Below are 12,832 nucleotides of genomic sequence, written 5' to 3'. Positions count from 1 at the left end.
TCCATTATAATTTAATATACATCATAATGTAGAATTTGAATTCCACACCAAGTAATGAAGAATTTAAATTCCTCTTATGTTAGAAACTAAAGTTTCCAAAATTACCCTTAGACTTTTCAACTTGTTTTATGTCATTAATAATTATTATTTATAATTTTATTTATTGATTTAATATTATAAATGGATCACTGCAAGAAAATCGCCGGACTATAGCCCGAAAGTTGCCGAACTACCGTTGGAAAGTTGCCGGGCCACCCTCGGACGTTGCCGGAAAGTCATCGGACCACGCCGGACGTAGCCGAAATGTTGCCAGACCATCGCCAAACGTTGCCAAACTTCGCGGACCACCGCCGGACTTCACCGGAAAGTTGCCGGACATTAGCCGGAAAGTATCTGGACCTTCACCGCTGGCCACCGGACCGTCATTATATATATATATATATATATTAATTACTAATATAAATAGTTAAATATTTAAGGTAAAGGGTAAATTAGTCTAAAGAAAAAAATTATAATTCCTTTCCTTATTAAATTTTATATCAAACCAAACAACAAAATCTAATTTCACTACTTTTCTCCATTCCTTTCTTCTCTCTTCCTTTCCATTCCACTCTTTAAGTTATAATCCCCGCGTTATCAATAAAAGTGTAAAATCTAGAGGGTCACACATGTAAGTTCAAACTCTTCATATGCATAAAAAGAAAGTAGCATATATATATAAAATGCAAAGCAATTCCTTTATTTTAGACAGAAATGAAATTATTTTATTATTGAAAGAAGTTTTAGCTCCATGAAAATTAAGGATGGGCAAATCGGTTTCGGTTTGAACTTCTTGGGTTTTGATTTGGGTTACAAGCTATTCAATTTGAAGAATTCAATTATTTTCTCAAAATTGAACTAAATTTGTTACGAACCAAACTAAACTAAAGAAGAAGAAGATAACCCTAAAATTCATACGAATTTATTTTTATTTTCTTGGAAATTTTTTGAGTTTTTTAGTTAACTCAATCAAGTTGAATATTCGATTCAGAACCATATCGATTTTGTGTTTTAAACCCAAATAATTTCAAAGGATTAATCCAAATTGAACTAAATCTAAAATAAGTTTCTATTTTGGTTTAGTATGGGTTAATCCGATCTTAATGCCCACTCCTAATGAATATTGTACTATTTTTTTAAAATTAGATTTGTACTTTTTTTTTTTGAAATTAGATTTATACTTTTTTTTTGAAATTAGATTACTTCTATATAAATTATGTTCATTTTTAAAATTCTACCTTTATTATTATATGTATTACAAGTTATAAGAGATCAATCAACTTTGCAGCTTAATAAGAGAATCTGCATTCAAAAAGTTGAGGGGCATTGGTAACCTGCATCCTAAAAGTTGAGGGCTGAAGGTTTGAGTCCTACCACTAAGAAAAAGTTAATATTAAGATTTAGGTGGCGTTTGTTTTTTTTTTTTTTTTGAAATCTAAATAAACCTGAATTAGTCTGAATTCTGAATAGATCTGAATGTCTGAATCTAAATAATATGTTTATTTTTTCATCTGAATCTCGGAAAATAAGTATTAAGTTGTTTTTTTTTCAATTTAAAAGGCTGAAAATATGTACTTTTACATTTGTATCCTTATTAAATTTGAATGTCAAATAAATAATATATTAAATACCACAATATTTTAACATTTATAAGTAAAACTATATTCAAGTGAATACATAATTATTTTAGAATTTTAATATATAAAATACCATAAATTTCAAATTTTATCGTATATAATATAAGAAAGAAAAAATAGGGATATTTTTATGTGGGGTAAATGTCTATGGGTGAGTTTTGGGATAGACATGAAAAATAAATTATAAAGCATGAATATTTTTTATATTAGCAAGTAATTGACTTAATTGAGATTTCTCCATTAAGTAAAAAGTCAAAAAAATTGGCTTATTTTATTAAGTCAAAATTATCTAAAAAATTTCATTAAGTTATAAAAACAAATGCCTCTAATTAAGTTAATTAATTAAGTTAAGTCACTTTAAGTCATTAAGTTAAAAAAAAAAACGCCACCTTAGTTTCTCTTCTACTAATAAGTATGAATAATTAAAACTTTGATTTTCCTGGTGTTAATAGGTAGGGTAAGACGGGAGAATTCAAGAATAAAATGGAAAAAGTTACAAGAGAGGAACCTAAGCAAATTCAAGAAAAACGAGGGATATCCTGGTAATTTTGGAGACTACATCAACTTACTAAGTACTTAGAAAAGGCCGAGCATTTTGTAAGAGAGAAAATGGGTTTTTTTAATTTAAATATACTGCATTTGCCCTAACTATCAAATGTATATCCTATTACATACATGTGCCTTCATAAGACGGAGAAAGTAAAATTTATCCTTAAAAAAATTATTTATCTACATTTTCTTCTTCTCACCATTTATTTCTTACGATTTCCTCTTTTCACCATTTTCTTCCTCTCTTATGAGTTATGATTTCATCTCTTGCCTCCAATACAAAGTTTTTTTATAAATATAAACTCTTCAAAAGGTACATTATAAAGAGGTGGATAATGTATATTTGAAAGGTAAACATTTTGTATGCTTAGGGTTTGATTTGATTTCATTACAAGTATATTTGCTGATGATTTATGAGTTTAATCATACATTATTCATTTTTGTGCTTACACATCCACACACACTATTGCACAAAATATAGGGATTTAAAGCATTAATTTAAGTTATGAGCAACTGAAAATCATTTCAAGAAAAAGTCGAGTATTTAATCGAGCAAGAAGTGAAGTAAGGGAGTTCAATAAGTCAAGTATCTAGTCGAACGGGAAGTTAAGTAAGGAAGTGAAATAAGTTTAGTCAGTTATGATGTAAGTCGAGAAATATGTCGAGTAAGAGTAAGTTTAGTAGTAAACTATCCTTGACTCTTTATTTGACTTAATTAAAGGAAATTTTTTATTCAATTTAAGTCGAGTGTTCTCAAATAATTATCAGACTTTCGAGAAAAGTTAAGAATTTTTGCTGATTGAATACTTATATAAGATTAAATAAATGTTGAGTATCCCCAACTTTTTACTCGACTTAATTAAAAGGGATCTCTTCATTTCAATTTAAGTTGAATATTCTCCACTAATTACCAGACTTTCATGAAAAGTCAATAATTTTCACTAAATGAATACTTGGCAAGTTTAATTTAAGGTCGAGTATTCTCGACTCTTTACTCGACTTGCATAAAAAAGTTTAGAATTCTCCAAATAATTTTTTATTTTAATTGAAGTCAAGTATTTTTAATTATTTATTTTACTAACATGAAAAAGTTGAGAATTTATATTGAATTATTAATTGTGCATGGTTCGGTTGAAGTCGAGTATTCTCAACTCTTTACCCGACTTCGAGGATATGGGTTCAATTTTATGAGGATTTAATTAAAGTTATTTTTGTACTTTCTTTGATTTTTTAAATATGTATGTGTAAAATTAAAAAAAGTGTTATAATTTAAGGCATATATTGAGTATTTTGGAGGAAATGAGGTATATCCACGTAATTCTCCCGAGAGAAAATTTGGCTTGTGTTGGGGGGGGGGGTAATTCATTAAACAGAGGAATATTTTTTCGAAGTTAAGAGGGAAACCAATCCAATACTTCGATTGACGCTCCATATTTCTCTTTAAAAGGCATGGCGACTATGACGTTCGAAGATAAAGAAGAAGAAGAAGAAGCAGGAGAAGACCATCATGGACCTTCACATCATCCCCCTGCACCGCCTGATGAGGTTTCAATTAACTGCTCTGATTTCACCCGATTGTTTTCCTTTTTCGTTACTGTCTGCGAACTACTATACACAATCACTTTTTTCCATTTTAGTGTCTTGAGATCTATGGTTTTAGTGTGCTTGTTGTTTTACTATTAGCTATGATTGATAGATTATGGTTATTGATGCTTTTACGGAAGAATTTGTTAGTCCAATTCGACGTTTATGTGGCAGAAATAAACTGGCTGTATTGAGCCCCTTTTTTTTTGGGAGGGGGGGGGGGGCTGGGGGGAATTGGAAATATATAGTTGAAATGTATGTATTTAGGCTTCAAAGGAATTTTTGGCAGTGTTGTTGAATGATTCAGATGCTAATGCAATAGCTTTCAATTTTTTCTTTTTTATTTTTCAGTTATTTGACATTGCGACATCTGTTGATCCGAGTTACATCATCTCGTTGATTCGGAAACTTCTTCCAAATGTGAAGAATGACCACAACTTTTGTGGTGCTGATGGTGACAGTGCCCCAAATGAGGGGTCGAAAATTGATCTAATGGGAGAAAGTGCAAGCTCTTCACCGAAAGATAGAGTTCGAGGTTCCCCTGATCATAATTCTGAGGCCATGGATGTTGTCAATGGCTTTGAAAAATCTTCCTATCAAGATGGAGATGATGAAAATTTGTGCCGTAAAGTTGAACAGCCTGGTGTATCAGCTGGAGAAGAAGTTTGGGAAGAGTATGGTTGTGTTTTGTGGGATCTTGCTGCAAGCAGAAATCATGCAGAACTCATGGTATTTGGGTTAACGTTATGTATACTTTTTATTAATGTTTCATATGGTTCATTTTGATCTTAATTGCACATCAAGTAACAATGACTATATTTCTATGATATAGGAGATTTTAAAATAAGTTGGATGTAGAAAATAAAATTCAGACTTCACAGAACTAATTAGTTGCAGTACAATACAACTATAGCTTCTCCAGAACCTTCGGAATCTTTGATTCCTGCTTTGAACCATCCAAAAATGAGTGGTTGTCATTTTTTCTTTTCGAAAAGAAATTGATAATCTATATTAAATTTTTTTGCTGCATGCTACTTCATCATTTTGGTGTATGCCCAACTTCCTGTCTACTATTGACTTGTGCATGCACCTGAAAGTCATTAATATTTCAGATATGAGCCACTAGAAAGAATAACATTTGCTTGGAGGAAAAATGATGTTGGATGAAGCTGACTTCGAAGCTGTAGTTGTTGTTAATTCTGGCTATAAGATGCCCCTTGCATCTATTGTTACCACAACCTGCATATATAATTTATTTGCTGGACTATGTAGGTGGAAAACTTAGTCCTCGAAGTGCTTTTGGCAAACCTTATGATTCCCCAAACTGTTCGTGTAGCGGTATGACACACTTTCCTTTTATCTCTTGAAATACTTCTGCACAATAAGTAAAATAATTCTTTATGTACTCATTTATTTTTACTATTTAAATGCTTTAAGTAATTGATTGTTGCATGATATGCTTTTCGTTCTTTTTTGATCCAGGAGATTATCCTCGGAATTATTGGAAACCTAGCGTGCCACGAAGTTCTCATGCAACGTATTGTCTCTACACAAGGACTGATTGAGATAATTGTGGACCAGCTGTTTTTAGATGATACCCAATGCCTGATTGAAGCCTGCCGGTAATGTATGAGTTTTAAACTGTTGATTCCTTCCAACCTTTGGAAATGTGAATTTTTAGTGTCACATTTTTGTATCCTACTTATTGATAATGCTTGCAGATAAACACATATTATTTTTTGTTATTCATATTGGAGTTATACCTATTTTCCATTTCTGCCCTGTTGAATGTGTACCTTACAGCCAGCTTGCCTTTCTTGCATGCTGTTTTTTCCTGCCATTGCTTCCTAGGGTCTTATTTTTGTTGCTTTTGAGGATGAGATTTCCTAGTCAGTCTTTTCTTTGTTTCCTCTTTCTACTGGATGCAAGATGGACCAGTTAAATCTGGATGTTGAAATATCTAGTCACATATGCTTCTCTTGGGCCATAAATGTACATGCCACAATCAAAAGGATATGGCATTTTTTTCTTCTTCTTTTGCATTGCATTTTCTTTTTCATTTTCATCCTGTTCCCTAGGAAGAGGCAGTGTGGCTCACCTATCTAATGTTCCATTCTTATTTGTTTAGTTTCATGGTGATTGTGCCTTGATCATGAACTTGATGGTGACATTTTCTATCAGATGCATGTCACCATCACAGTGGTTCGCTCTTGTATTTTACTCTACATGTCCAATGTTGCATAGTTCTCTGACAAATGCTTTTCCGATACAGGCTGCTAACTTTGTGTCTTCAAGGCAGTGAATGTATTATTTGGGCAGAGAAATTGCAATCTGAACATATCTTACAACGTGTTTTATGGATTGCAGAGAATACTTTAAATCCGCAGCTTATAGAAAAGGTGACAAATGAGCTTTTGTGCTGTATTTTCTTATGTGTGATATTCTGGTAAAGTATCAAAATTTATATATGCATACAAATACAACAGAAACACGAAAAGCATGTATGTGTGTATGTGCGCGCGCGCAACTTTTCTTTAGTTATCCTTGTCTTGTTACTAAAACCTTAAAGTTTCACATATTCTGATATGTAGTAGCATTTATGTTGATTTTGTGTTGATGTTTGCTTCACATGATTTTCCTTTTTTTTTTTTTTTGCTTTTGACGTGAAATTATGTCCCTAATATTGCATCCTTTTGATTGGAAATCCCCAATTTTAAGAAAAGATTTCCCAATAGAAATTTTGACTCCAGAAATAGGTAATAAGGAAGACTTCTAAATGGAACTTTTGACTTTTGTATAGATAAGATTAGAGAAATTATTCACAACATAGAAAATTAAGTTCTATCTAAATGCCAAATGCAGCAAATTACAAAGATTTTATTTTTTTTGTTGTGTGTGGGGGGGGGGGGGGGTTTGCTTCAAAATTAAGCTTGACTGAATCAAATGTTATGGTTAGTAGCTCATTGGCATTAATAACTCATATTTTGTTCTTTTATTATCAATACCAAAGATGGTTAAACAAACTCATTACATGTTAGAAAATATTGTTGCTTCAGACTCTATACTGTATTTATTTTTCCAGGTGGAATTGTTGTTTCACTTTTATTCTTGTCCCAAATTAAAGTACTTTTGTATGTTGAACAGAATGTTGGGCTGTTATTGGCCATTTTAGAGAGTCGGCCAGAAGTTGCACGTTCTCTTCACCCACCTTTGATGAAGCTGGGTTTACCGAGTGTTTTGATTGATCTATTAGCCTTTGAAATGAACAAACTACTGCACGAAAGAATACCCGAAAGGTATAAGCTTACTTCAATTCTAGTAAAATTGTTTGTAGATAATTTCAATGTTACAACATAATTGAAGATATTTGCTTTTTTTTTTTTGGGGTATATCTGATTTTTGTTTGTAAAATTATTCCACTCTACCATATTTTTCTTTTTGTGTTTACAATGTTGACATGAGCTTGCATTTTGCCTTCCATCGTCATTTGAGTAGAAATGATTTAATTGATGCTTATGTTTGGATTGACATTAAAATGTCACTAGTTGAGGTCAAAACTGATGTTAGAAAACCTTTATGTTATGTTGACTTCATACGTCTGGTTTGCATATAAAGTTTTAGCATAAAGATCCTACAGTTTACTGCCAAAAGAACAAAGTCATTATGGATGTGAAATTTCAGCTAGAACAATTCATTATGTACTGAAAAGGGTCAGTGCTTGTCAAAAAGGTTTTAGTGAAATAACCTGACCATCAGTTGATTTGATGATCCTAAACTCTCTTACATAGCATACTCTCAAATCCTTATACACAGATGTTTGGTGGTTTTGGACTTCGAATTTTGAGATAGATTGATAATCAAATGCCTTAGGTTCATGGATTGATCCAGTGGCTGGTATGTGAATATTTTTTAGAGTTGTGTCTTGCTTCTGCCACTTATGTTATATGACGCAGAAAATTAACATCATAGGAATTGATCATATGAGTTTTATGAGTTCATGCTTCCATATGCAATTGATAACCATGTGTTTTTGCTGCCTTTGCCCCACTGGGAATTGATAACCATATGTCAAGTTCTAAAAATTTATTTTTCATTCTAGAAACTATTAATTACTTGTAAGATCTTTTTCATAAGATGCTTTATTTATCTGTATTTTTAGGTACCCTGCTCTTGAGGTCATTCTTCGTTCTATTGAAGCCCTTTCTGTTTTAGACAGTTATTCTCAAGAAATCACTTTAAATAAGAAACTTCTTCAATTAGTTTGTGACCTGATCAAATTCCCTGATAAAGTTGAGGTACGTAGTAGCTTGCTGAGAAATGGAAATGCTGTGGTACAAAGTGCATATGTTGTGCTGTTTCATTTTTTGTTTCTAATTTCTAATAGTGCATTATTTGTCGAGTTACTCAAAATCTTAATTGGTAGATAACTGGTCGACAAGTCCAGTGGTTTGGCCTTCTTGGGTGAAATGGGTTGAGGTGCATGTTTTTTTCTTTTCCCTTTTTTGTTGTTGTTTTGGGGGGGGATTATTTAAAAAAAAAAAACTGATAACTGAGTACCATAACAATGTAGATGCTAGAAAGTTCTGAAGAAGCAATATTTTTAATATGATAAGTAAACTGAACAAAAATAGCAAACTGCTAGTCTGATAGACAGAATTATGCTACGCCTATGGTTAATGGTCCTGCTGCTTCTTTTGTTTTTGGCATTGACAAATAAGCTAGGATGGTAATCAACCAACCACAAACATTGATGGTAACATTTTCTGCAGGTTGCCAATTCTTGTGTTACTGCTGTAGTTGTACTGGCTAATATTTTGTCTGACATAGATGATTTAACTTCAGAAATATCACAGGGTAAGTTGTTTCTGCACTTAATAGTAAAATTACTAATCAGTGATCTTTTGCATACGTGTATCATAGTTTTCAAATTTCTACTACAAGTAGAGTGAGCCTTTGTACCTGTCCAGATCTGCCTTTCATACAGGGTCTGCTCGAGATGATTCCTTTTGCGTCAGATGATCTGGAAGCACGGAGTGCACTCTGGAGCATTGTTGCGAGGATATTGGTAAAAGTTCAGGAAGATGAGATGAGACAGTCAAGCTTGCATCAGTATGTATCAGTTTTAGTGAGTTCTTCGGATATGATTGAAGATGATCTTCTTGATCACCAATTAGATGAGACTAGTCACCGTATCCCTTGCGGCTTTAAAAGAAGTGCTAGAGTGACAGCTGTATCCTCTCTTACGTGTTAGTTTATCCAGTAACGATGCTCTAAACATGGTTATGAAAGTTGAAACCTTGGCATATCTCGCATTTTATTTTATTTTCAAAACTTGAATCTTATTACTTCAAAAGATGGTAGGAAACAAGAAGTTGACTTACCTCGAATTGGTTAGGTTAATATAGTTTTTCTTTCTAAGGACCATCTATTGCCATGTTTTTGTATCCCTTTACCTTTGCAACAGATTATAAGAATAATCAGTATCATAAATAAGTGGACTACTTCAAAGGATTGTGTTGAAGAAAATAATTCAATGGAAGATCATCTTGCAGATGATACAAATGTTGGCAGATTGTTGGATTGCTGTCATAAGTATATTGAGTAAGATCCTTTTCTGAATAGATGTGCTTCAAAAGTCTTTAAATGATGTGCGTCATTCAACAGCATTTTATTTTTCCTCTTCATGAATATTTTTCTCTTAATTAATGTCCTTGTAGTTTTGGAATATGGATATTGCTATTTTTTACTATTTTTGAGTCAGGTATTTACCAAGATCTGGCTTGGATTTGCTTATTCCTGTCGTAATACAGTCTGGATGTCTGGGCTTTTCTTGACTCAGCAAGTCTGGATGTCTGGGCTTTTCTTGACTCAGCAAATCATGGGTTTAGCCATTTAGTTAGCCCCTTATGGGCAATAGAAGATTTATTCATGGAAACTAGGAGAGTTTTTGCATAGTTGAATAACTATTTAAACTAAGTTATTTTACTAGCAATGCCTGCACTAGTGATGTCTTCTTTTTCTTACTTTCAGTGTTGAAGTCTTTTCAGTGTAATTTGTATAACCGAGATGCCTTTAGCAGAGGTTTTAGAAAAAATGCTCATCTATTTTTATTTGTTTTAAAGATTTGATTATTTGGAAACTTGAAGTTTTAGGGTTGGTTTACTTGGTAAAAGTATACGACTTATTTTAGAGTGGATTTGGCTTTCTTTTTCAATCAGGACTAGGCTATATACTAGGTAGGCATTATGTTTTGCCTACGAAGAGCACAGAATAATTGTGAAAATAACAGGATTCTGAATTGTTCTCTCTGTACTCTCTATATTATATTTTCTGTTCCAATTCTTTCTCCTTTCGCACTCTCCTCTTTTCATGTCTTAATTCTGTTTTTTTTCTTTCGTTGTAACAGATCAGTTGGTAGATCATATTCCGGAGATTGATTCGGCATCAGTTGTTATATACTGATGCTGAGTATACTCGTAAAATAAAAATCTCTCACGCATTTCACAATCTGAAATCACAGCTGAGAGTAGAAGAGAGCATTGCTGTCAGAAATGTATAATCTGTGGATATTAAGGGTGACCTTATTTATGTCTCTTGCACCATTGATGGGTTTTGGAGTCCATGCACAATATTTGAATGACTGTAGCCAAGTGCAAATTGAAGACAGTTTGATGATCTTTGTGGCAGCTGGAAGAGAATATTTTGTGCAACATGTTTTGATGCTTGATGTGTACTGATTTTTGTGCGTTTTTGCAGAAAAGAAAAAAGGGTGGGATAGAGGTGGTGGCAAGATATGTTCAGCTTATGAATTCTTCTCCTGGTTATTTTTACTTGGAAGTCTAGCAGGAAGTTACATATAGTCAGAACAGGCGAGTGAGGTGATGGCAGTAATTTTAGCATGTGCAAATTTTGTAATGTATGGAAAGAAGATAGCTGTATGTGAACAATTAGATATTTCAATTTGATAGACTTAGGGATATTGAATACATTTAATCTCGTTCAGATTAATTTAAAATCATCGTCTCACTTGTAATATGAATTAGCTTCGGCAGCGCGCATCTAGTTTTGATAGAATAATGTAGAAGGTGAAAAACAAGGACTGGAATCATGATCTTTTTGATAAAAACTCTGCTCATCTGCTTGGCTCTTCAGTTGCTTGTTGACCAGGTTATTCTATCCGAAGCCAAAATTGGTAACTTTTGAGAAGAATTTTTGGACTTCTCTCTATCAGAGATGTAGGGTTCATCCATCAGGTAGATCTTGTTAATACATGGTGTATATTTTCAAGTTATGCTCTTTCTTGTAAACCTATGATTAATGTCAATAGAGAATAATATAATTGCAAACAGAACTTTGATCAAAATTTGAAATGAGCATGATGAAAAGATTTACAAAAGAAATACAAAGAATAGTGAGAGGAACTATTTAGTAGGCATTTTCATTTACTAAAATTTGTGGAGTTGGGTACAAACAGATGATGCAGAAGTGAATGAACTCTAAAGTTGAAGTTACACAAAATCTTCAATGAGAGGTTGATAGAACAGCTTGTAAGCCTCCATAACTTCAAGGTACCACATTGCTTCTCTATCAGGGAATGCTGAAAGATCAACAATCTTGTGTACCTGAAGTTACAAAACAATCAGTACTGGTTAATCTCACTTCAATCAATTCACGCATGCATGATAAATGTACATTAACGAGTATGTTTCAAAGAGTTGATCTGTTATTCAAATAGTAAAATGGCCAGGGTGGACCGATAGTGAGTCGGTGCAGGAGTTTGAGTTATTAAAAAAAAAAATTAGAAAAATGAATCGAACCAAATCTAATCGATGTAGTGAAAGTTGAAGCGATCTAAACCTGTGAATCGATTATGATTCAATTAGACATTTGTTTTTTTTTTTTTTTTATTTTATTTCCAATCAATTTAGGACTAGTTTGTTTTTGTAAGTTATATTTGATTTTTAAAAATTCATATTTGAATAGAAAATGTATATTTTTGTGATTTTTATTTAAATGAAAAAAATTGAATAAGAAGTAGGTATTATATCATAAAATATCTCTATTGCATATATTTATTTTTTAAACTATAAGACGTAATTTCTTTATTTGTTTCGACTTTTAAAAATATAAATATCAAATAATTATATTTAAAGAATTTTTTATTGACATAAAAAAGTCACTTATATTTAAATATTAAAAAATAAAATTATATCCTATTCAAATTTAGAAAATAAAGGCTACTTTTTTTTTCCCCCTTCTAATCCACCCTAGTTCAAATTAAACCGAACCAAAACTAATATCGAATTTCAAACCAAAATTAATCGAAAAAATGTGAGGTGAGATGTGGGAATTTACCTTAATAACAGGGATGTCATCTGTACGGATAACAAACCCGCCAACCACCATCACATACATCCCTGCAATACGGAAACCAAAATTTGCTAAAATGCGCCGCCACTCTCTTTCACAAAATTCAAGAATGCGCATGTCATTATTATTTTGTTTTACAAAAATCAAAAAAGAAAACACCTGTGTTCCATCGACGGATTCGGAAGTCGCCGGAGAGATATATCTGAACGACGCCGGTGCCATCGTCGAGAAGCAGCCTGCCGTCATCGTCCGGTGGCGAGACCAAAACGCCCTGCAGCCAGACTCTTTGAAAGAGAATGCCGCCGAGAGTGACGGCGTTTTGTGAAGGAGACTCGCGAGCGTCCTTCAATTGGACGCATAGCAGCTTCAGTGCTGCTAGACTGTAATCCATTTTTCAAAATTATCTTCCCTCTTTCTGTCCCAATCAGTAAGATTATAAATTTTAAAGACAATTAGACAAGTTTTTAAAGTTAGGGCGGGCGGGTGGCTCTGTATGTTCGAACTTGTTTTTCAAAATGAAAATGTCACAGGGGAAATGTTTTTAAGCAATAATCTAAAAATGAAAATAACCAATTCAAATTTGTAAGATATAATTTATTTTTTATATCTAAATATGAATAATATAAATATAAACTCTTAGATAATTTTTTTTT

At 32.6% G+C, this 12,832-nt stretch overlaps 2 protein-coding genes across 2 annotated transcripts; one reads left to right on the top strand and one right to left on the bottom strand.

The window, feature by feature from the left end:
* Positions 1-3,588: 3,588 nt before the first annotated feature.
* On the top strand, positions 3,589-10,935 carry LOC102607177 (uncharacterized). Its single transcript, XM_025100925.2, has 11 exons — positions 3,589-3,770; positions 4,161-4,538; positions 5,082-5,147; positions 5,292-5,431; positions 6,082-6,208; positions 6,954-7,105; positions 7,969-8,104; positions 8,579-8,663; positions 8,777-9,039; positions 9,274-9,410; positions 10,216-10,935. Exons 1-11 carry the CDS (start codon positions 3,675-3,677, stop codon positions 10,244-10,246), a joined length of 1,611 nt encoding a protein of 536 aa, XP_024956693.1. The 5' UTR covers positions 3,589-3,674; the 3' UTR covers positions 10,247-10,935.
* Positions 10,936-11,221: 286 nt separating this feature from the next.
* LOC102607469 (uncharacterized) lies at positions 11,222-12,707 on the bottom strand. Its single transcript, XM_006484881.4, has 3 exons — positions 12,339-12,707; positions 12,165-12,226; positions 11,222-11,431 (listed from the first exon to the last, which is right to left on the bottom strand). The coding sequence occupies exons 1-3, from the start codon at positions 12,568-12,570 to the stop codon at positions 11,318-11,320; spliced, it is 408 nt and encodes a 135-aa protein (XP_006484944.1). The 5' UTR covers positions 12,571-12,707; the 3' UTR covers positions 11,222-11,317.
* Positions 12,708-12,832: the final 125 nt, after the last annotated feature.

This window comes from Citrus sinensis, chromosome 8 (genome assembly GCF_022201045.2).
Source record: "Citrus sinensis cultivar Valencia sweet orange chromosome 8, DVS_A1.0, whole genome shotgun sequence".
NCBI lineage: Eukaryota > Viridiplantae > Streptophyta > Magnoliopsida > Sapindales > Rutaceae > Citrus > Citrus sinensis.
Note: the sequence above shows the minus strand (reverse complement) of the source record. Positions and strands in the feature narration are given on the sequence as shown.

Coding starts and splice junctions, on each gene's coding strand:
- LOC102607177 (XM_025100925.2), top strand. CDS start 3,675: ATGGCGACTATGACGTTCGAAGATAAAGAAGAAGAAGAAGAAGCAGGA. Junction 5,432..6,081: donor TGCCTGATTGAAGCCTGCCG/GTAATGTATGAG, acceptor TTTCCGATACAG/GCTGCTAACTTTGTGTCTTC. Junction 9,411..10,215: donor TGCTGTCATAAGTATATTGA/GTAAGATCCTTT, acceptor TCGTTGTAACAG/ATCAGTTGGTAGATCATATT.
- LOC102607469 (XM_006484881.4), bottom strand. CDS start 12,570: ATGGATTACAGTCTAGCAGCACTGAAGCTGCTATGCGTCCAATTGAAG. Junction 12,227..12,338: donor AATCCGTCGATGGAACACAG/GTGTTTTCTTTT, acceptor TCCGTATTGCAG/GGATGTATGTGATGGTGGTT. Junction 11,432..12,164: donor ATGACATCCCTGTTATTAAG/GTAAATTCCCAC, acceptor TTGTAACTTCAG/GTACACAAGATTGTTGATCT.